Source organism: Telmatherina bonti, assembly GCF_933228915.1.
Source record: "Telmatherina bonti genome assembly, chromosome: 12".
Taxonomy (NCBI): domain Eukaryota; kingdom Metazoa; phylum Chordata; class Actinopteri; order Atheriniformes; family Telmatherinidae; genus Telmatherina; species Telmatherina bonti.
The window spans coordinates 10,537,946-10,561,646 of record NC_136610.1 but is presented as its reverse complement, the minus strand read 5'-3'; the positions used below and the strand labels follow the sequence as shown (position 1 = coordinate 10,561,646).

General features: G+C 39.9%; 1 protein-coding gene across 1 annotated transcript; it reads left to right on the top strand.

The window, feature by feature from the left end:
• Positions 1 to 620: 620 nt before the first annotated feature.
• Positions 621 to 5,910, top strand: LOC306763265 (NLR family CARD domain-containing protein 3-like; the record flags this gene model as incomplete). Its single annotated transcript, XM_079250047.1, is given in 8 exon segments — positions 621 to 645; positions 765 to 1,857; positions 1,859 to 2,110; positions 2,197 to 2,370; positions 3,009 to 3,182; positions 3,308 to 3,481; positions 5,153 to 5,199; positions 5,327 to 5,910. Coding segments are annotated over 8 exon segments (2,523 nt in total).
• Positions 5,911 to 23,701: the final 17,791 nt, after the last annotated feature.

Here is a 23,701-nt window from a genome sequence, read left to right as displayed (position 1 = left end):
TATAAAAGCAGAAATGGCTTAAAAGTAAACAGAATTCACACAGGGACTTTCCAAGTGTTTAAGAGAAGAAAGTTACTAACTGAAATGATTATATTATTGCGTGATTATGATGTCGTGAGCATACAGATATGCAATAGGTGTCAGTCCATCACGCTGAAATGTCTCATGACAACTAAATAAGACATTTAGTGAGACATTTTTTTTCCTGGTGATAAAAGGTATTTTTTCTCACAGCTCCATGATTTAATCTGATCTGCCCACATTTTTGTTGTCGCTGCTTTATTAGTCTTATGACATTGTTTTATTTTAGGTGATCAGGATTCAGCTATTTAAATTTCTGTTATTGTTAATAAATGATTAATTTGAAATGTTGTGTGTAGAGCATGTAATAATTGTCAGTACCCCTTCTTGCCTTAAAATAATAGTAAATAATAATAATGAATAATAATAATGATTATTATTTAATATAAGTATTTCACTATTTTATTCTTCACATTTTATTTAGTGTTATCCTGTTTTGTTTAAAAAAAATCCATGATGTTAATAAGAAATCAAAATAGAAATAAATGTCAGTATTTGAAGTTTTATTTTACAGATGTCATTTAAATTTAAAATGTAAAATGGGGTCACAACTGGAAAACCGAAGTAAGATATAATGTCTCTGTATGTTATGGTTGTTTGATCATTTCACAACTTAACCCACGAAAGAAACTCAAACTGGTCAGACTGGATGTGAAGATGACAAACGTTCAATGTGCTGAAAGACAAGAAGTTCAGCTTGGTGGGACTTGTTCATTACTTCTTCTCTGAAGTCAAAGAAGCAGGAATCTGCAGGTTTGAAGAGTTCCAGGTTGTTTTCATCTTTGATGGTCTGGATGAGTGTCGACTTCCTCTGGACTTTGAAAACAGTGACATCCTGACTGATGCTACAGAGTCCACATCGCTGGACGTGCTTCTGACAAACCTCATCAAAGGGAACCTGCTTCCATATGCTCGCCTGTGGATCACCACACGACCTGCAGCAGCCAATCAGATCCCTCCTGAATATGTCGATGTGCTGACAGAAGTCAGAGGATTTGCTAGTCCACAGAAAGAGGAGTACTTCAAAAAGAAAATCATAGATGAGGAGCAGGCGAGCAAGATCATAACCCACGTCAAGACATCACGCAGCCTCCACATCATGTGCCACATCCCGGTCTTCTGCTGGATCACTGCTACGGTTCTTGATAATGTGCTGAAAGACGAAACTAGCGGAAAGCTCCCAAACACCCTGCCTGAGATGTGCACCTACTTCTTGGTTGTTCAGACCAAAAGGAAGATTATCAAGTATGATGGAGGAGCTGAGAAAGATCCACACTGGAGTCCCGAGAACAGGAAGATGATCGAGTCTCTGGGAAACCTGATCTTCTATGAATCAGACCTGATTGAATGTGGCATCGATATTGGAGCAGCATCACAGTACTCAGGTGTGTTTACCCAGATCTTTAAAAAAGAGAGAGGACTGTACCAGGACATGGTGTTCAGCTTCATCCATCTGAGTGTTCAAGAGTTTCTGGCTGCTCTCTATGTCCGTCTGACATATGACGCTGGAAACAATCTGCCAGCAAAATATCAAACAACCTCCCAGGAACCAGAAACCAAAACATGTACAGAGGTACAATTCTATCAGTGTCATATAAGGGAGGCGTTACAGAGTCCGAATGGCCATCTGGATTTGTTCCTCCGCTTCCTCCTGGGCCTTTCACTGCAGAAAAATCAGAGCCTCCTACGAGGCCTGCTGAGACAAACAGAAAGTAGCCCACAGACCAACGAGGAAATAATCCACTTCATCAAGAAAAAAATCAGTGGGAATGTGTCTGGAGAAAAGCCTCAACCTGTTCCACTGTCTGAATGAACTGAATGATCGTTCCCTGGTGGAGGAGATCCAACAGGCCCTGGCATCAGGACGTCTCTGCACAGATAAGCTGACTCCTGCTCAGTGGTCGGCTCTGGCCTTCATCTTACTGTCTTCAGAAGAAGATCTGGATGTGTTCGATCTGAAGAAATATTCTGCTTCAGAGTCGGCTCTTCTGAGATTGCTGCCGGTGGTCAAAGCCTCTCGCAAAGCTGTGTATGTACAAAGATAGGCGGACTGAACTGTCATAATACACTGACATGAAAACGGAAAAGATGATTTTCATTTTTTTGTTTCTACAGCATCAGCGTCTCTAACCTCTCAGAGGGAAGCCTTAGAGCTCTGTCATCAGTGCTCAGCTCCCGGTCTTCCAGTCTGAGGGAACTGGACCTGAGCAACAACAATCTGCAGGATTCAGGAGTGAATCTTCTGTCTGATGGACTACAGAGTCCGAACTGTAAACTACAAACGTTAAGGTACAGCTACAGATCTGTGTAAGCTAAATATTGCATTTTTAATCTCAAACTTTAAGAATGAGCCAGAACAGGTAACTTTCCTAAACCTGTAAAGCTGTTTATGTTCATTAACTTGGCATGTTTCCCAGTGATAAAATAAATACTTTCATCATTCCTCTCTCATTATCAAAGATCATTAACAAGGTTTGTTGCAAGATATGAGTCTTTTAGTCAGTGATGATTCCTCCACATTTTTCTGCTAAAAGCTTGTAGTTCTTACATGTTGTATTACTATTCACAAGTGGCCTTTTGTACAAAGCTGCACAAATCCATGTCTTTGGCTTGAATTCAGCTTATAATATTAGAGTTAACAACATATAAGGTCTAAATGAATATGAAGTCATCCCATTCTAATTTACTCTGCATCCCAACTTTTATATCTATGATCCTCATGAAAATAACTTGAGATAAGGGCATAACTTAACACAGCTCCAACTACAGTAAAGATCAGAACACAATGTATTCCTAACTAAATGATGCTGCAGCGGATGTCACTGAGTTGTTGCATCATCCATGACATTCATAAAACATTCAGATTGTTGGGTATTTACTTTTTTTCTTGCCATGTCATCTGAATTTGACACCATTTTTGTCTCCAGAGTGAGTTTCTGTGACCTTTCAGAGAAAAGTTGTGCAGTTCTTGCATCAGTTCTCACCTCTCCTTCTCCTTGTCTGAGACATCTGGACTTGAGTAACAACAACCTCCGGGATTCAGGAGTGAAGAAGCTGCCTGCTGGTCTGGAAAATTCCCTGTGCCAACTGGAAACTCTTAGGTCAGCAATAATAAACTATTTTCAGACTATGTGCTTCTAATTGTTTCTTGAGACGACCCGAGTAAAAACAGGCCAACTTAACCAGTCCTGCATTTTCTGAAATGCAATGTTTTACTTGTTTGCAGCTTGTCAGGTTGTTGTGTAACAGAGGAAGGCTGTGCAGCACTACACTCTGCTCTGAGCACAAACTCATCCCACTTGAAAAAGCTGGACCTGAGCTACAACCATCCAGGAGACTCTGGAGTGAAGCTTCTGTCTGAAAAACTGGAGGATCCCAGCTTCCAGCTGGAGACACTCAGGTGTGGAGAGATGTGGTCATGCCATAGAGACTGTTTATAAAGATGGACGGACCCTCTGCGACATCACCCGTAGGTTTCTGAAAAGCTGTAAATTGAAGCTCACCGTCACCATCTTGGCAGTGTGCGTGCCATCGTTTCCAGAGAAAATGGGCACAGTAGAGCTGAGAAGGGGGCTGTGAGCATGTGGGTGAATTTACATAGAGCATACTCCTGTCTGTAGCTAAGAGCTAACCAAGCAAACCTGGAGCTAACTAGGAGCTAACTGTTAGGAGGTAGGGGGGCTAATGCTAAATCAAGCTGTTAAATGGACAAAAACTGTGGTGGGATATTGGGTACCTGTCAATCATAAAAACGCCCACAATTTGATATTAAATCACTTCTATATAAACACATACACATATTCACAATTGTTCTGAAGGTAAACCTGACCTATTAAACCTAAACTGTTCTATTCTACCTCTTTTCTAAACATGTTTATTTCCTCTGTGAAGTTGGTCTTTTTAACGCGGGAATAAATGGGGATTTTCTCTGTTTTGGAGCCCCTAGTGGATGAGAGGTGAACTGCAATTTTAGGCATTTCTGCAAAGTCTTCACTTTTAACCGATGGAGGACTGTTTGCATTTTACAAAACCAGTATTAGTTTTCTAGTTTAAGAGCTTTGATTCACTGACAGCACTAACTGGTGACGGGAGAGACTAGCTGCTATACTCTGCTGTGTACACTGAACATAAATCTATTCTTCCAACTGCAGACTTTACCGTAGTGTACTGATGTGTTTTTGCTGAGGATTTTTTTTTTTCACTCAAATCAATTCACTCAAATTCATGAACTCATTTTAATTATTTAATTATTTGTTTTGTTGGTTGGGGCATTGCAGGTTAACAAACATCAGTACAAAAAAAGCATGATCAAGATGCCACATATAGCTGAAAATGCTCATTTTCAACATTCAGCTCATTTTAACAAGGTCAGAATAGCATGACTTTACATAACACTATAAACAAATACATTTTCTAAGACAAACATCTATTTATTAATTATCTGCTGCCTTTCTATTCCCACCTTCACAGAAAAAATATAAAAGTACTTAAGAGAGATCCGCTGAAAAGATCAACCTTTCCTGGTTGCTGGTCACTGTATATGAATATAAACAAACATACTTTAACTCCTAAGACCAACAATTTACTGAGAATAATATTTCAACATGTGAAGGGGCAAAATAATGAACTTGATCTGCTGTTGGTGAACACCCACTTGGCCCCCTGGTTTAGCGCTTCAACAACACATTGATACACGCATCAGTGTTCAACAACTGAACAGCACAGAGACAAATTTAATAGTTATTTCATGGGAAAGTTTGTGATATTGGCAAGTCATTATATTCTAAAAAGATATAATATTGTTTTGAAATGAAATGAAATTAAATAAATGAAAAATACTTTATTAATCCACAAAGGAGTTTTGTGAGCAAAATATGATTTTACATGCCTACTGTGGCTCCTGGGACCATATCAGATAAGATGTTGGTGACATTATGTGGAATCAAGTGTTTTGAACTCTACATGAATATTTATTTGTTATTTATTTTGTGATTGATAATAAGCACTACATGTTATATTTGCAGAGTGTGTGGATGAGAAACGGTGGTAATCTGACACTGTTTCCTTACAGGTTAGAACCTGGTGGAGTCCAGTGGCTGAAGCCAGGTTTGAAGAAGTGTAAGTGGGTTTCTAGTTTGAATGACACACTTTCAACCATCCTCGATCTATGGACTAATGAGTCATCATAAAAACGCAAATATTAAACAGATGGCAGATTAATTTTGTGTCCTGTTCTCTCCCCCAGATGCCTGTAAAGTCATACTTGACACAAACACAAATAGCAAATTCCTAAGACTGTCTGAAAACAATAGGAAGGTGTCGTATGTGGAACAGACTCAGTTCCATGCAGATCATCCAGACAGATTTGACAAGTGCCATCAGCTGCTGAGTGGAAATGCCCTCACTGATCGCTGCTACTGGGAGGTCGAGTGGCGAGGCCATGTCACTATAGCAGTGAGTTACAGAGGAATCCGAAGGAGAGGCGACATTGATGACTGCGTGTTTGGAAGGAACGTCTATTCCTGGAGTCTGGGCTGCAGTGATGGAGGTTACAATGCCTTTCACAACAACAACAGAACCTCCATCTCTGTCTCCTCTTCCTCCTCCAAGTATGTAAGCGAGTACCATAAGCGAGTGGCAGTATATTTAGATTATACTGCTGGAACTCTGTCCTTTTATAAAGTCTCCTCCAGTAGACTGGTCCACCTGTACACCTTCAATACGGCATTCACCGAAGCCCTTTACCCCGGGTTTGGTGTCTGGTATCACAGCACTGGGTCTTCTGTGCGACTGCGTTCTGTGTGGAGAAAAAGATCCACCTGCAGCTAAAAGACTTTGATGAGATAGTTCGGTGGAATTAACAGCTAATGTCATGTTGTGGCAACTCATCTCTATCATCTATGATCTGTAGTGTTTTTTCAGTAAAATGAATCAGATGATAAATGATCCATTCGTCCTGTTTTCTTTCAATGTCTGTTATGTTTGGAGGATGGACCTGAGACTGCAATGATATCAGATTTTTGCTCCAGTATCACTGTGGCCAGTAGCGATTAATACTTCTGTTGCTTCATCCAAAGAAAGCTGATATATTGTGTTTCTGTTAAAGTAACAGATTTATATCTTTTATAACAAATTGTCTCATATTTTTGCCCTTGCATCATACTATAAACAGGAAGTCAGTTCTTAAAATTGGACTAAAAATAATATCTACAATAATATTTAGATATTTTTATATTAGCTAAGCTCAGTATTTTTTATGTGTATCTTATCAACACAAAATTAGTGTTTCTTTATTTGTCACTGTTACGGCTTTGTTATGAGACCATTAATTTGAGTTGTGATCATTCTAGTCTGTGTACATTGTTTTCATGTAAAAATGTACATTTTTTAATGTTTCCGTAGAAATGATACACTCAACAGTTCTTATTAACAAAGATGTTTATATTTAAGCTTATGTCTTGTAAGTGTGTGTTATTTGTGACAAAGTAAATAAACTAATATTCTGACTATAACACTGTCACCCACTGAAAACAATAAGCTTTTCTTTTAGTCTGAGGGAGTTTAAGAAAGCAAAAATCTCTTCTGTGAGCTTTGGCTGATCTGATACATAATCTGTGGCATCACCTTTGAAAGATAATTCAAGTCACAGATGTCCAAAAAGTTTTTAATGGTCACAACATCACAACAACAATCAAACACTAAAACAAAATGGAGCCTGACAATGAATCAAAGGCATCAGGAAAGATATATCTACAATTTAATATGCACATTTTTGCCTCAGTGTCCTGTTCATAGCAGACAGTGCCACCTGATGTGGCCGTTTACTGCTATAGCCCATCTGCCTGAATGCCGTTTTGGGAACTTATTGCTCAGTTTAAAATTTCAGCAGTAGAAAAGAGTATTATTATAACACTTTTTTCTTGGAGTGGTATTGTATATTGTATATTACAAGGCTTTGAAACTTTGATACTTTTTTCTAAAATAACAAAAATAAAATACTTTTTTTCTAAAATAACAGTTATATTGTAATTATTGGTTAGTATTGTTTAATTTTTTGTTGTTGTTGTTGTTGTTGTTGTTTGTTTTGTTTTTTTATTTTTAAATTTCTACTAATGACCGATCTCAGTGATGGATCTGGGATGTAGCCTGATCTTTGATGAATGGTGTGGAGTAATTTTATGATTCTTGGACGAGCATGCAGAGACCCTCATAACCTGTTCCCCTATTGAAACTATCAGTAAGTTATATAACTCATCCCTGTCAAACCGGCACTGTCTTTTCCCTCCAAAACCATAGGCGCAAAGGAACCACAGAGTTGAGAAATGAACTCTTTGATTATAATCTGCTATATTTTACTCGAGACATTGCTGTATCTATTTTTTGTATGCATCTTCTTTCAGACAAGATCACCTACCAAGCCATCCTCCTCGCCCTGGGATCTGGTGTTTAAATTTACACACCACACAAGATGTTCAGTGAACCAGACTTGCTTCAAGGCTAACTACGTTTTTCAGTAAGATTTAACTCTTTTTTTTTTTTTTTTTTTTTCAAAGGCTTCAACTCTTCAAAGTCAATAAGAAATTATGTAATAAACTGAAGGGCAGACCTAAAAAATTTTTACTTTTTAACCAAAGTCAGCCTCAAATTGGGAGATAATTGGGAAATTCCATTTTTCAGTAACAAGGGAGATACCCATACTGTCAACAAAGCACATTTGGAAAACTGAGGAATCTGTTATTTCAGGACTTGATGACGACCAAAGGGCAAAATCTTTGAGACAAAAATAAACTTTTTATAGAACTAACGTTACACAAACGGGAAGTAAAACTAGCTTTGTCATGTGAAAAAGAAGGAAGTGGCACAAAATCTTGTATCTTGGGGTGTAAAAAGTCATGATGGAAATTTATAAATAATGTTGTTATATTCAAAAGTCTTGATTGATCATATAAAATGGTTATTTTATTAAGACTACAAGCTTTTATAATTAGCCGCTGAATATCTAATTTTTATCATTTAAACATAATCAAAGTGACAACCATTATGTAGAACCTTTAATTGTAAACTTCATGAAGTGTTTGTAATGAGTTAAAGTCACCACTGGGGGGCAGTAAAGTCTGTTGACTTCTGGTCAGTCCACATGACTCAGTTTAAAAAGAACAATTTCATCACTGACCACAGAATTTGTGGTAGTTATAATAATTCACATCTAGAGTGTAAGAATGTTTATGCATTATTGTCAGCAGTGTATGTGGGAAATTGTAACTCACAGATGTTTCTGGAAGGTGAGGATAGTTTCACTAAGTCTGCCACTAAAACAGGGCATGAGCGGAAATAAGTCATAAAAACAAATTACTCTGCAGGTACTGCACTAGCAGTCTCATAAATATAAGAATATGAAGGATGTCAAGCATAAACCAATAAAAAACAAATAACATATCGAACAAGAACAACAAAAAGCAGGAGTAAATCAGATTAAAGTAAAATGAAACAGATTCCATTTCAGTTTAGTTGTAATCGGCACAGCATCAGAGCGGCTGACCTAGTTCAACAGCAAACTTTGATCATGAAAAAAGGGAGGTGCACTCTGAACACAAACACATATCATGGAGTGGAAAAGAACAGTAGAGCAATAAAATATGTTTTTATGAATGTTAATGTTATTTGATTTGCCTCGGCCACAAAATAATGTTTGAGTTTGACACGAATCGTTAACTTCACACACATTATTGTCCAAGGAAACAGCTCTTTAATCAAATCCTTTCTTTGCTTTCCTCAATGGATGCAAGACCATGAAAGTCCACATATTTAAAGATAAATAAGTATTCAAGTATTAAATAACATCAATACAAATGTAAACTATACATTTATGCATTTATCTGAGGATATAAATAGCTATAAAACAAATATTTGATCTGGTTTCTGACCTTGCTCCATAAATATATGTCTTTGTTGTTGACTATGTTTTACTGTTAAGTTGACTGATAGTTGACCCTGTAAAATATGAACAACCTGGAAGTGAAAGCTCCTCCCCTTCCTGTCACACCTGAGTGCATCTGTTGGAAGCACAGAGCTGTATCCAGCAGCTCACCACTCGTAACAGAACTTCATCTCTTCTGCTTTGGACTGTTTTGCTGTAACACTTTGGATGGTGTGAATAAGATATGTTTGCTTTCAGAGTGTGACTGTCTCTAAAAGTTTATTTTCTTCAGCTGTTTTAAATGTAAACAGATCTCTACAGGTGACAAGCTTGCAGGTAACCTGAAACCTGACCTGAAACGCCTTTATGATTTAAGTGTAGCTATGTGAAAGCAACCCGTGACACATTTAACTGAGGACGTTCTGCACTGAGCTGACCCTGATTCAGACTGAGAAGAAACAAGAAACTGAGTAAGTTGCCCTTAAATCAAAATTCTTTTGATTTACGACAGTTATGTTTTGCAAAAGCCAGATTTATTTAGCCGTTTCTGATTTCTTATCAGCCTTTTCTTTAATGGTGCTTAAACACAATTTCTTTTAATAACACTCAGCACATTTACACCAGAAATACATGGGTTACTGTGTCACTCAGACCAAAACCAGACATTTAAATTAATATAAACATGTTAATCTGACTGAAACGATATTCATCTGTGGCTCTCCAGGATGGACCAAAACACCAGTGGATTAACTCAGTTTTCCTGCTGTGATTGTAAATTGGGACACAGGTGTTGATGACAGTTTAATTGATATATTTCATATACACCCCTGATGTGCTGGGGAGGCAATTTGACCCAACAACTAAATGTGGGACCAGCATTTCAACAAAAACTATGAAATAATTGTATTAGTATTGGATTTAATACTAATACCCCCCCCCCCCCAAAAAAAAAAAACTGATACTGTTCCACAAAATAATATCTCAGTTTTGTGGAACATTATTTGTTAGTTATCTGTCCTGGAGAAAAGAAAACTATCTGAGTCACATTGCAGTCTTACCCCATTAGATCTAGTGGAGTGCCACCATGGTCTGTAACCGATGAAGGACATTTTGAGACCTTGAAGGTCAGTGTTTGAAGAATGAAAGCCTGAAGCAAAATTTTGCGGCTTTGGGGCTAATTTTTAGTCTTGTGGAACTTTGTTTTGAGTTTTTGGTTTTCCACCACTGGCTTTCAAGGTTTCAGGACATTTTGTTTTGGTTTCAGACTGTGGCAGGATTGTAATTCCATACCTATGTTTCTTTAAACCTGAATTGATCATGATTTCAATAGATCTCATCCAATGTTATTTCCTTTTCCTTTCTTTCTTGTTTTAATTTTAAATTATGCTTCTTAATTTCTGTTTTCTGTTTTAATGTTTCTATAAGGCACTTTGAATAACCCTGTTATACAGATAAACTTGCCTTACCTCTGTTCATCCAACAACTTCTTCACCCAATGACTCTGGTTGCGCTTCGAGGTATTGCTGGATCCTGCATATTTTGTTCCTGTCTTTATCCTTTCAAAATTTGTGCTGCTAGTTTTTGTTTGCTGCAGCCTTTTATATGGAGATGAAGCTCAGGATGTTGTGAGGATGGCGGTGGTGGCGATTCACATGAACAAACATGAACAATTGACTGGTCTGACTGGTAAACATGGCGCTGGAGATCAACACAGTGATGGCGTGTGATGGTATGCTATACTCCAAATGAAGTTACACCTTTACATATTTACATAGCAATGTTTTAAGTTCCTTTAATCTAGAAATTACGAATTCCCGTTCAATGCCCTTTTAAGGTTGGACAGTTATATTGCGTGTCTAACGCCACACTGATCATAAATAAGCTGTTCATCATTTTTTTCTCCTTCTTGCTTAAATTGTGTCAATGCAATGCTCATTTTAATTTTTTTATCCTGTCGATCAAGAACTGCCTGCAGTTGCATGTCCCTAAGGAGTAGCCAGTCAAAGAATATTTTTCTTGAGTTTAAAGACCAGGATCCCATGGATCAGAGGTAAGTTGTTGAAAACATTTTTCTCACTCATGTTTGAATCTTTTTTATTTGCACCACTCATAATTTGGGAGTTTCTGATGTTTGACCAAGACCTCCATGCAGTTGCATGTCATTGAAGAGTAGCCAAAGAATATCCTTCCTGAGTTTAAAGACCAGCATCACATTGTTCATAAATAAGCTGTGAGCAAAAAGCATTTTATTCATCTTTGAGTCTGTCTTTTGTCTTTTGCTCATGGTTTACCCCATCATGGCTACTGTTCGGTATCCTCACTGATACATGAACGTGCCCGGAATACCTCCCGAGGGAGGCATTCGGGGATGATCCTAACTAGATTTTCTAGCTATCTCACTTGGCTTGTCTTGATGTGGATGACCATGAGCGCATCCCAAATGAACAAGCTTCTCACCTTCTGTCTAAGGGAGAGTCCAGCCACCCAACAGACTAAATTAATTTCAGTCACTTGTATTCTTGATATCTTTACATTCGGTCACAACCCACAGCTTGTGACCAAATGTAAAGATAGGGACGTAGATTATCTGGTAAATCAAGAGTTTTGCCTTTTAGTGCAGCTCCTTTTTCACCACAACAAACCAATTGTCGTGGAATTAAGGGATTATTCTGCCCTCTGTCGGGTGGTGCGTTACACTGCTGCGTCAGGATCAGCAGCAAGCCGGGGAGCCACGGTCAGTGCAGGAACCTCCCTGCAGCAATGATATGGTATTACGGTAGCCAAGTAGCACGGTCATCTGTCTGGGTCGCCAGAAGAATGTGAAATAGGTGGTCCCAGCACTGACGTTTGAAGCTTCTCATCAGTACAAAGTCTCCAGGCTGAAGTAAACGGAGCTACTTAGACGCTGGTTCAGGAAGGTCTGCAGCAACCTGAGAGCAAATGCCTGAAAAGGTTCACATGAGATCAGCACAGTATGTTAAAACATTACTATCACACAGGGTCGTGCCAGGAGGGGGAGCCTCGGAGGGGCCCATGCCCATTCGGGTGGACCTGCAAAAAGAATTTACGGGGGGACCAATTTGGTCCTCCCCTTTTACGCATGCGCATGGACAACAGTACGAGAGGAAGTGCTTTGGTCCAAGAGGCCTGAAAAGGCCTGAGAGAGACCAAGGAGGAAATCTCTCCATCTGTGGGCCGTGAGAGAAAAGAGGAAGTGAGAGGCTGTAAAAGGAGGGTGGGTCAGAGACGCAGCCTTCATCTGCAGGAGAGTCACCTGTAGAGACAGGGTCAGAAGAGTTAGTGCACATGTGCATACAGCAACCTGTCAGGGGAGCAAAATGGCAGAAAGAAGGGAGTCAATAAGGCGACGGTGGCGAACTGGGTCACCATCAGATGTCAGGAAACCATGGTATTTCCACAGTGCTCCAAAACCCACACCTGGGTCTGGGTTCTGAGAGCGGAGCCATCAAGTCAGGGTCAACTCGAGGTCGGTCAGAGAGGTCAGGTCTGGGGGTGCAGAGGATGGCCAGTCCAGCCACACAGTCATGGTGCGTGTCATCGACAGGAGCAGGGAGTAGAGAGGCTGGATGTAGGACTGTGTGTCGATTGACAGTCAAATTGGGAATAAAACATCCAACACTGATGTTAAAGATGATTTCATCCACTACAACAAGACTCACACACACACACACACACACACACACACATGTGCATGTGCACACACTCACCCACACACGCAGCAACACCTCCTTCTTGAGAACGTTTTTTTTTTTTTTTTTTTTCACTGTTACACTTCTCCACTGGACTTAACACAAATGTGTGTATCAGAAAAGGCCAAGGCTAACGGTCTAGCATAACTAGCTTAACCTTGGAAAGACCAATATCATCCCAGATGATCGGCCTCACGTTTATGGTATTTTGAAGACCTACAGGGTACAAATATTTGTTTGTTGAGCATGTTGAGCCAGAGAACGGGCTGTCTACTGGCAGCCTTCACAAGAGTTGCTTCCCTTCGTCAAATAAAAGCACTTGATGTGAAATTAATCGGACTAACTTAGTCAGATCAGGACTAACACACCGGGCTGTCAGCAAATAAAAACATGGAGGATTCCAACCCTCCCTAATATTTTTCTTCGATTGGTCATATTGCACCTGAGTGGCGTACACCGAAGCCAGGAAATTACCACCTTATTTATTGTCATACAGTTAATGCAGCCTTATGTTGTCTGGGCTGAAAATTTAGAAATGTACACGAGCCGGGAATACTCAGCGATCATCTGTGTGCTGTCTTTAAACAGGTTTGCCACCATAAAGGCCTGCCTGGTGCATGTTTTGTCAGAGATACTGAAGATAAATGTTTTGTGATAAGGCACAGCTAGAGATGTAGAGCGTGCCAGAAGTTGTTTTGTCTGTAAGAACTGATGTTTTGCTTCACTGCAGCAGGGCAGAGAAAATACTGGGACCTCATTCAGTTGCAAAAGTCTGCAGGACTGCAGAACTTTGTATGCATGTTCAAAGTGTAGTATGAAGCTAAGCAGAAATAATGAAAATGTTTGATCTCTGGCCTAATTGTGTGGCCTGGTCATGTGGATACAAAGCCAGGAATATATGTAGGTGTGTATAATCATTCAGCTCGGACCACTCGGTCTGCTCAGGAATCAGATCCACTACAGTCACCACACCCTGCCCACCAATCAGCATACAAGCAGAAATTTATGCCAGGAAGTGCCCAACACATGTCTATTAAAGCTTCCTGGTTGATAAATCAGGTTCATATGTGTAATTAATAAAGAGTGACATGTAAAGGATCAGGGAGGGGCCAAAGGTTCAAGGAAGCAGATCCAGGTTTTCCACAGAGAACTGAGTGAACACAACAGTCTTTCTGACAGAATCAGGGTGCAGCTTATTCCAGAAAACATCATCTGACTCTGTAGTCGGGGTGGGACTCGTGCTGCCTGCCGGCCACATCCGTTAGTCTTTTACTTCCAGAAAATCCCACAGTCAGTCTGAGGACAAGGAGGATCCATCACCTCCAGAGGTCTAAGGTGAAAACCAAGCCCACATGTCCCCCATAAAATCCATATCCACACTGTTCATAGTCACAACCAGCAGGGCTCTGCCAGACCCTCTGGTTCTGGGATCCCCGGGCCCCATCAGCAGCGGCCGGGTCCATGCAGTCACATCTGCATATCAGGTCCTGCTCCAGGACTCAGAGCTGACACAGGAGGGAGGTGGAGTGTTTCAGCATGTTGTAGGGACCGTTTCTGCTCCAGTGTCCTGACCGACAGCATGTGTGACAAACAGAACTCTGCAGTAGTCCAGACCAAAACTTTCCCTTCCCCAGTCCACCCCCTGAATCCCCCTTGGGCATGATAGACATTTTGGGGTCCCTGTGGAGACCATGGTGCATGCTGACAAGGGTTAAAGGGGCGGTGAGCTGCCATGGTCGACGCCGTGCAGCAGACGAGCTTCTGAGGCTGCATCTGAATCATTTAGTCATGTTATTATAGTCTCATAATTATAATGTTCTTCTGTTGAATACTGTTAAACATATCATGTGGACCATGTTCTGTGCTGTGAAAATCCTGGACTTTGGATCATAACTGTATCTGTGTGAGACTATAGTGGCAGTGGATCCATAAGTCAGTGTTTCCCTGGGAAAGCTGAACATGACCTCGCCAAGAAGATAACGCAGCTTTAACACATGAAGATGATGTTGGTGTGTCGTTCCTGTTTTAAAGCTTGAGATCTCTCTCAGCTGGGTATTTAACAAGCACAGCCCAAAGTCGTTCTCCGTTTATTTTCAGTCAACGTCAATTTATTTAGTCATAATAAACATAAAAGTAACTGTAATCTTAAAGAAACAAAAGTCACCATTTAATGTCTGAAAGGGATTAAACAGAAGCCCAAGCCCATCCAGTCCACGCAATGCACACCAACCCAACAGAATCAGCTCCCAACGCCACACATCACGTCCCTCATCTTTCGGTTTATTCTTTACTTCTTCCAATGTGTTGTTACAACTAAAAATGCTATGACATCATCCCCTTCTGTGAGCATAAGGCCTTGAATGAACACACTCTTCAAGTAAACATGTTAGATGTGCTCTGAACTCGTCCTCTGCTTCCAACAGTTTTTTCTAAATTTCTTAAAATTTGCTAAACTCTGCAATAATACATATTTGTCTTTCATTTAATCTCTAACCTCCTCTTCACTAAACTGTTAAGGGAAGATAATATTCTCTCTTTTCTTTCCTGGTCCATCCAGGCACGTTCTGTCACATCTAACAGAGTCTGCCTGAACCAGGCTTTACTGTCATCTTTTGGAGAAATGCCCGTGATCTGATTTTCAATCTTTAACATATATATATATATATATATATATATATATATGTGTGTGTTGGTATGTATATATATATATATATATATATATATGTATATATTCTTGTTCTTTACCATTTGCAGATCCTTCACGGGACTTGCCACCATATGAGCAAACTTACACACACACACTGATTTCTGTGTGAATGGCCGCTATGGCCCTGTGATGTCAACCAAGCCAGCCAATCACAGTTTTAATCCACCCATGAAAAGAGTCACCAAAAACAACAAAAATCTCCTACAATATTTCCACACAACTCTCCAGAGAATAGCAGGTCAGACCTCTATTTTTAATTCCTCTTATGGAGAGTGAACCAGCCCACACTTTAATGTATTTTTGCTTTTTCTCTTTTTTTTTTTTTTTTTTTTTTTTTTTCTGTTCCAACTTTTTCATCTGATACATGCTCATAAAGCTTCCTTCTGGAAACCCACATTCTTTACAGCAGAACGTTAAATAGTTTACTTACATATTGCTGCTTTAAAAACACCTTCATAAAATTTGGTTTAGGTTGCTCCTCCTTTCCCCCTATAGTCCCCATCGTCACCTGGTCTTATATTTCTGTTATGTCAGTCCTAAAAGTCTACTCACAGGGCTTCGTTTAGTAACCTGATCTCGTACTCACAGGGCTTCGTTTTGGAACCTGATCTCGTATTTCTACTCACAGGGCTTCTTTTTGGAACCTGATCTCGTATTTCTACTCACAGGGCTTCTTTTTGGAACCTGATCTCGTATTTCTACTCACAGGGCTTCGTTTAGTAACCTGGTCTCGCACTCACAGGGCTTCGTTTTGGAACCTGATCTCGTAGTACTACTCACAGGGCTTCTTTTTGGAACCTGATCTCGTATTTCTACTCACAGGGCTTCGTTTAGTAACCTGATCTCGTACTCACAGGGCTTCGTTTTGGAACCTGATCTCGTATTTCTATTCACAGGGCTTCTTTTTGGAACCTGATCTCGTATTTCTACTCACAGGGCTTCGTTTAGTAACCTGATCTCGTACTCACAGGGCTTCGTTTTTGGAACCTGATCTCGTAGTACTACTCACAGGGCTTCATTTTGGAACCTGATCTCGTAGAGTCTATATCTCTGTTTTTGTTTTAATTTTGCTTTATTTTTATTTATTGTCAAAGTCAGTCCTGGGGAAAAGGAGCACAACCACCATTATTATGAAAACAGTCGACAATTTAATAAACAAAACTGTTTCAGTTCGATTAGTATTAAGAATCACTCAGTCTATAATATTATATCAAAAACCACTTTCAATCAAATTATAATTTTGGAAAAATATACTTCTCACCAGATAAATCCACACGTGGGTTGAGATCCCTTCGTGATCGACCGAAACCGGTGACTGTGGCCCTCGTCACTCTTAAGGCCTATTCGAGGTTTGAAGATGAATCTGTTTGGATTCCGGCAGCCTGCCCCTCAGTCCGGTCCCGGCAGAAACACATGGGATCCCACTTCTGACACCAAATTGTCGTGGAATTTATCCGATGAGAACTAAATCTATAAATCAACTGTTTTCTGTTCAATTTATTGGGCATGTACAGATGTTGCGGGCGAGAGGTCTCGAGAGCTCTGCCCCTGCTCAGAGTGCTACAGTGTTCTTTAAGCATACACAAACAACCCTTGCAGGCAGCACTAGTCAAAACAACTGCTAGCTTGGAGATAACAACAGTCAAAGCTGAAACAGGCCTTGAGCAGAACACTTAGTTTTATGCATGAATCTACTAAAGCAAGCTTACTGAACTACTCTAACTATGCAGAATATATATCTTAATATAACTTAATAAATGAGTAACATATTAAAACTACACTATACGCATAATTCCACCACACCAATGCAGAGTCCCACATTGCTGTGGATGTTGCACTGATCTGCCCGTCAATCTCCCATGCCAACCTTCCCACACTTTTGAACAAAATTACAAGATACTTTAACTTTGAGTAGGACCTCCTTCATGACCTGGAGAGGACTCTTCGCCATCTTCCAGCTGAGAATTTTAGTCTCATATTTGTAAGTGTTGATTCTTATCCAAACCTCCTCACGCTTGGCTGTGAATAACTCCAGTCTCACAATATCCAGAACCTCAAGGAACTCCAGGTGGATCTTCACCCCTGGTGCCAATTTAAGACCTGCAAACTGATTTAGAAATATGTTCCTCTGATGTCAGATTATCTGGAAAAAAAAAACCCCCAAGGGTTTAAATAGAAAAGCATTTGCAGAGCGCAAACCTCAGTAAAGGGCCACAGTTCTCCCCGCATTGTAATTAATTGTTCTCTTCCTATGAAGAAAATTCCAAAGGCCCGTAATTTCCAGGATCATAGTATCCTGTTTCCTTTACCTGGATCAGTCTTTAATATATTTTACAACCTGTTGGAAGCTTGTCTTGTATTTTTTTCATAAGTGTTCCGACCATTTCCGTTCAAGTTACATGCACAAATGTTGAAAATGGCCCTATTTCACAATGTTTTTTCTTTTTTTTTTTTAGTTTTGTCTTCTCCACCATTTAAGCAAGCAGAATGATTGTCTGGATGCTGTGTTCTGCTAAGCAAATCTACTTTCCTAAGGGGAGCTTTATAGATATAATGATCCCCTTCATAGTCTGGATTCTTAATTTATTTTTCTATTTATTTGTCATAAATGTTTGTATTAAAGAGTTTGCAGAGTACTGCTGGACCAGACCGGAGAGAAAAGAAAAAGGATAGAGAGGGAAGAGAAAAAAGAAAAGGAAAAGAAAAACATTAATAATAATTTTTAAAAAAAAGAAAAAAGGAAGACAGCAGTCAGGGAGTAGGGAGGAGACAAAGAAAACACCTTGTAGAGAGAGTGGGAAAGAATTTACATACATACGCATACATATATACACATGTACATACACATAAACACATATAAGCAGGTTCATGGTACCCCTGCAGGAGGACAAATCCAACAACTGTCAGGAGCACCAGAAACTAACAAATTAAATATAAATCAGAAACACAGAAAGAAAACTAGCTGCTGTTTGTGAATAAACCTGCAGGATGACTCAGTGACTGTGTCACATGCAGAACATACAGAGCAGAACATGTTCGGAGAGGAGTGATCATGCCCATTTAACCCCGCACACACAAGGCAAGAGGCAGGCTAGGAGAACCCCGGGGCCCGGGCAACTGGCAGCCACCCCCAAGAAGAGACCATGACCACCCCCAAGCCAGCCATGCAGCCACCTAGGGGGTGGCAGAGGGTGGACCCAGCCAGAGCCCCCCGCAGTCAGGGGGAAAAGGCCCCAGCGGGTCCAAACAAGCAAAACTCAGCCCTGCCAGGCACTGGCAACTCAGGGTTGACAGAGCGTGGACCCCAAGAGCCCAAAAGCAACTCCCCACCCCTGCAGGCAGAGGACCCGGTCCATCTAAAGGAGAGCCAGGACTCCTAGACTGTCACCAAGTGGCCGCCAGGCCACACGCTTGGAGCAAGCACAATCTTAAAGAATCCCTAAAAATATTCCTTGATCCAAACGGTGATCCTGATCACCACTAAAATTTAATCAGTTCCCTCTCTTCATATTTCCAACAAATCCTGAAAATTTAATAAAAATCCGTCCATAACTTTTTAAATTATCTTGAAGACAAACCGATAAACGCTGGGTAAAACATAACCTCTTTGGCGGAAGTAACTATGGCTTGAATGACGATCTAATGGAATAATAACAGCAGCTGTATTGTGCTCTGTTCTCTCCACCAGATTCCTGTAGACTCACACTTGACGTCAACACAGTAAACAAATGGGTGAAACTGTCTGGAGACGGCAAGACAGTATCGTATGCAGCGGGGGTTCAGCCACATTGCAATCACCCAGAAAGATTTGAGTTCTGGTGTCCTCAGCTGCTGTGTAGAGATCACGTGACTGGTTGTGGATACTGGGAGGTAGAGTGGAGTGGAAGGGTTCATGTTTCAGTCAGTTATGGTGGAATCAAAAGAAGGGGAAACATGAAGGACTGTTTGTTTGGATGGAATAATCAGTCCTGGAGTCTGACCTGTTCAGATGATGGTTACTCTGTCTGGCACGATGACAGAGCAACACCCATCACTTCCTCCTGTATCTCCCACAGAGTAGCGGTGTATGTAGACCACCCTGCTGGAATTCTGTCCTTCTACAGCGTCTCTTCAGACACACTGATCCACCTTCACACATTCAACACCACATTCAGTGAAAGTCTTCTTCCTGGGTTTGGGTTGTGGTCTGGCTGGTCTGGTTCTTCTGTGTCTGTGTTTTCCTCTTGTTAACTACAAGGTTTCTCTGTACAGAATGTGTTTGTAAACCATTTCATACGGGAGCAAAAGGGACATTACAAATGAAACGGCTCAAATCAGGGGTTGCCATAGCTCTTCACAGCAGTGGTCACCTGGAGCACATTTTGCATGAATTCAAATGTAACGATGGATAGCATGAAAAGCTGATCATGAAATCATTAACCATGCATTTATTCATTATTTACCTTTTTTATTATTATTATATTAAGATTGAACTGTGACTGACCATAAGTTTTTAATTATTATCACTTGGTTTTGATGTCAAGCTTTTTTGACAAAGACTTCTACTCAATGACTTTTATGTACCAGTTGTTTATGGAAAACATAAAGATTTGATACCAGCAGTGTTTCAACTCAGTGTATATTTACTGTCACTAGTCTGGTTGCTCATAGCAAACAACATCTTCCACCTCTGGTATCCTCTGTTTATCACCCTTTACAAGAAGAAAGCAAGGCTTTAACATCCAGCAGCACAGGAGCAGTTTCAGAGATTGCTTTGCAGACTTCATCAATATAGTTTTTGGCAGAACAGAGTTGGTTTACTTGTTGCATTTTTTTTAAAAAATTTAATTAACTGATAGCTAAAAAGGCAAGCTTCTATTTTTTATATTTTTCTCCCTGATCAGTGTCAATATGACCAGATTTTTTTCTTCACAGCAGTCATGGCGCTGTCCAAACGTATTAGGTGGATATTTTACTAATCACATTCGAGTAACTGGTGTGTAATGAAAGTGGAGCAAAAACATCCTGGCTGCTTTAAGGTGCAGATCTTTCTTTTTCTGCACAACAAAAATGACTGCTTTCCTGCTATCACTGTCACAAAACTCTCATTTCATCTCCATTTGACTGCAGAATATTGTGGAAAAAACATGTAAAACCTTGAAAACCTGCATTTTGTTTTGCAAACCAGAGAGGGCTGTCTGAAGGGCTGCAGAGCCACATGAACACAATTTACAGACTTTTTCTATGGATTACTTACCATGAAACCTACATCATGTAGGGGATGAGCTGTCAACACGTTTGTTCTAACACTGCCATCTTGTGGTCAGTATAAATATGACAACATCAGTATTTTACTGAGGCTTTTCTCAATTTTTTTTCATTCCAATTATTTTTGTAAGATTTGTATAAATAATAGTCATTCATTCACTATCTGTACCGCTTAGTCTGATTAAGGGTCGCGGGGAAGCTGGAGCCTATCCCAGCAGCTTTTGGGCGAGAGGCGGGGTACACCCAGGACCAGTCACCAGTCAATCACAGTGCTGTATAAATAATAAAACAAATAATTTCTTGTATTTGTAAATGGATAGAAAAGTTTTGTTTATTATAAACAAGTGACATTTTGTGCTTCTGGTGTGTTCTTGATTGTGAATAAAATGAAGCAGCTGTCATAATTTTGTGCATTGTTGAATGTTATTGATTTCCAATATTGTGCTTGGAGGCTTACTTTAACCCATATCAGTGCTTAATTTTAAGACACAAGTTTAATTTCACTGTCATTTGAGGCTTTAAGCTAAAATGTCAGGAAAATAATTACATCCTGTTGACAGATACAGAGCTGATGTCTTTACTTTTGAAAAATACTCAGAGAAAATGCAGCAAAGTACTAAAGTAAAGTCTGTTGTTGGAAGAACACTTTTATGTTCAGTGTAAACATACCCCCCCCCTCCCCAACACTAATCTGTCTTAATTCTTTAATTCAGGATTAACAAGACTGTAAAAGAGCAAATCACTGGTGGTAACTCAGCCGTTACAAAGACCTGGCAGCGGCAGTGCTGAGAAGCTGGAGGAGATTACTGCATGACAGCAGCTGACTGACTACACCGGACAGCGTGAAGATATGGAAACGTAGAGGGTGTAGACCAGGGGTGTCCAAAGTCAGTGCTCTAGGGCCGCTGTCCTGCAGGTTTTTAATGTATTCCAGCCTCAACACACCTGACGAAAATTAGATAGACAGATAGGTAGATAGATGGATAGATAGATACTTCATTCATCCCTAAGGGGAAATTCCAGAACAAGTTCTGCAATGACTCATTCATTTGAGTCAGGTAAGGGATACATCGAAAACCTGCAGGATTGTGGCCCTTGAGCACCGCAGCTGGACACGCCTCATGTAGACAAAACTAGAGAAAAGAACAGACAACAACTTTTTATAAAGCTTTTCAACTTTTTTATTAGTGTAATGCATTTAATTTCCAAAAAGTATGATTCAGTTGGTTTGATGATACAGTTTACAGTGACTGGGCTCCACATACAATATATGACATGCATTTGAGAAAAGAAAAAGATAAAAAAAAAAAAAAGATAAAAACTCATATTTTACATTCTTAACCTCTGAACCCTGAAATTATTTTCACCCTGAATTAAAAAAGAAGACCCTCTTAAATCAGTAAAATCAAAGTCGAGAAAAACATTTCCCCTAATTTCTTCCCTTAATAATCAGGAATTATTTATCCATTTCTTTCCAAGCCTTTATGAACCTTCCCCTCAACATGAAGTCCCCTTCTAACTTTGAAACACTGCCAGTTGTGTTGGAGGGCGAGTTGTTGTCCCCTCTGACAGTAACGAGTAAAACAGAGTTACAGATGTCATAACAGCCGTCGGTGTAACATTTTAACACGTTCTAGTGCAAATGCTGGATAAACTGGAATGTATTCATCGCTCTTCATCGCAGTAAACAAGAGGTCACCATAACAACCGTTTCAACTTCCACTACAGCGTCAGTAAACATGTTGATTACCAGGACATTCATTTTCCTTTTCAGATGAAATGGCAGGATTCAGCAGGGCAGTATGGGAAAAACGTTACAGACGAGACAAATGTTATGACATCTTTCACTGGAGTTCATCCTCTTTCAAAATTAAAATTGCAAATAAATCGAACTTAAAGTAGAATCTCTGCTATTGGGTTAAGGAGGATGAACTGACAGTTTCTGGGCTCCTGACAACAGAAGATGCTTTGATAATCCAGTTTTTCTGGTTTTAGCTTCTCATAACACCATCACGTTGAGATAAATGCATGATCTCAGATATTTCGGAGGAAAATCAGCAAGGATTTAATGTTTCATGTCTTTGAGGCCTTTCAGATCTACCGTTGCAGTTTTCATCTGTCACTCATCCGCATCTACTGCTGTTATTAAATATACAGTTTCTAACTTCCACATGAGTCTCTATTTATTTCTAAGCACCAACTCATAAGAAAAACTTGCTTATACACTATTGTCTATCAAACTGAGGATTTATCTAAACTGTGAAGCCCCAAGGGCTTTTTTACATATCGCTCCACAGACACAGGGTTTTTTTTTTTCCATGCTGAAGTATCACATGCAAGCATGGAGGAATTAAAAAAACACCACATCACTCCAGGAAGAGCACAGATGTGACAGATGAGATACAGTACCACTAACCTCACACACAGATGAGATGGTAGTAGCCCTTTTCAAAGGCAGTTCACAAGCTGTGACGCCTCGAGATGAGTCCCGCTGAGAGACTATTTTACATACAGAGGATGTATGGCTGTAGTTTCCACAAAGGGCCCATGATCAATGTCTTTCTTTTTCTAACCCCCAGAGAAGGAAACAAGGTTTGTTGGAGCTTGTTGCATGTGCAGAAGGTGAAGGTGTCCTGGCCTTGGGAGCACGAGAAACTGTGGAAATCCCTCTGGAAGGATTTCATTAAGTGAATTAAAAGATGTCTAGATTTCCACACAGGCTTCATTTACAGTATACGCCTACATTTTCTTTTACATATGATAATGAGCATTGCAACTGCAATGAAATAAATCTCTCTGCAGGTTTGTCTCCTTAATGGAGACATGAGAATGTGCATGAAATATTTTACACTGGGTTCTAAATGGAATAAAACCTCAAACTACAGCTGATATATACTTTTAAAAATCTATTTTCAATCGTACTTCCCCATGTTGTCTTTTTCCGGTTAATAGTTGGTTCAAACATACTTCCCAGAGTTGACATCGTAAGGTCATGATCACAGAACAGTATCTCATTCTGCTGGAACGAGTTAGTCTGAT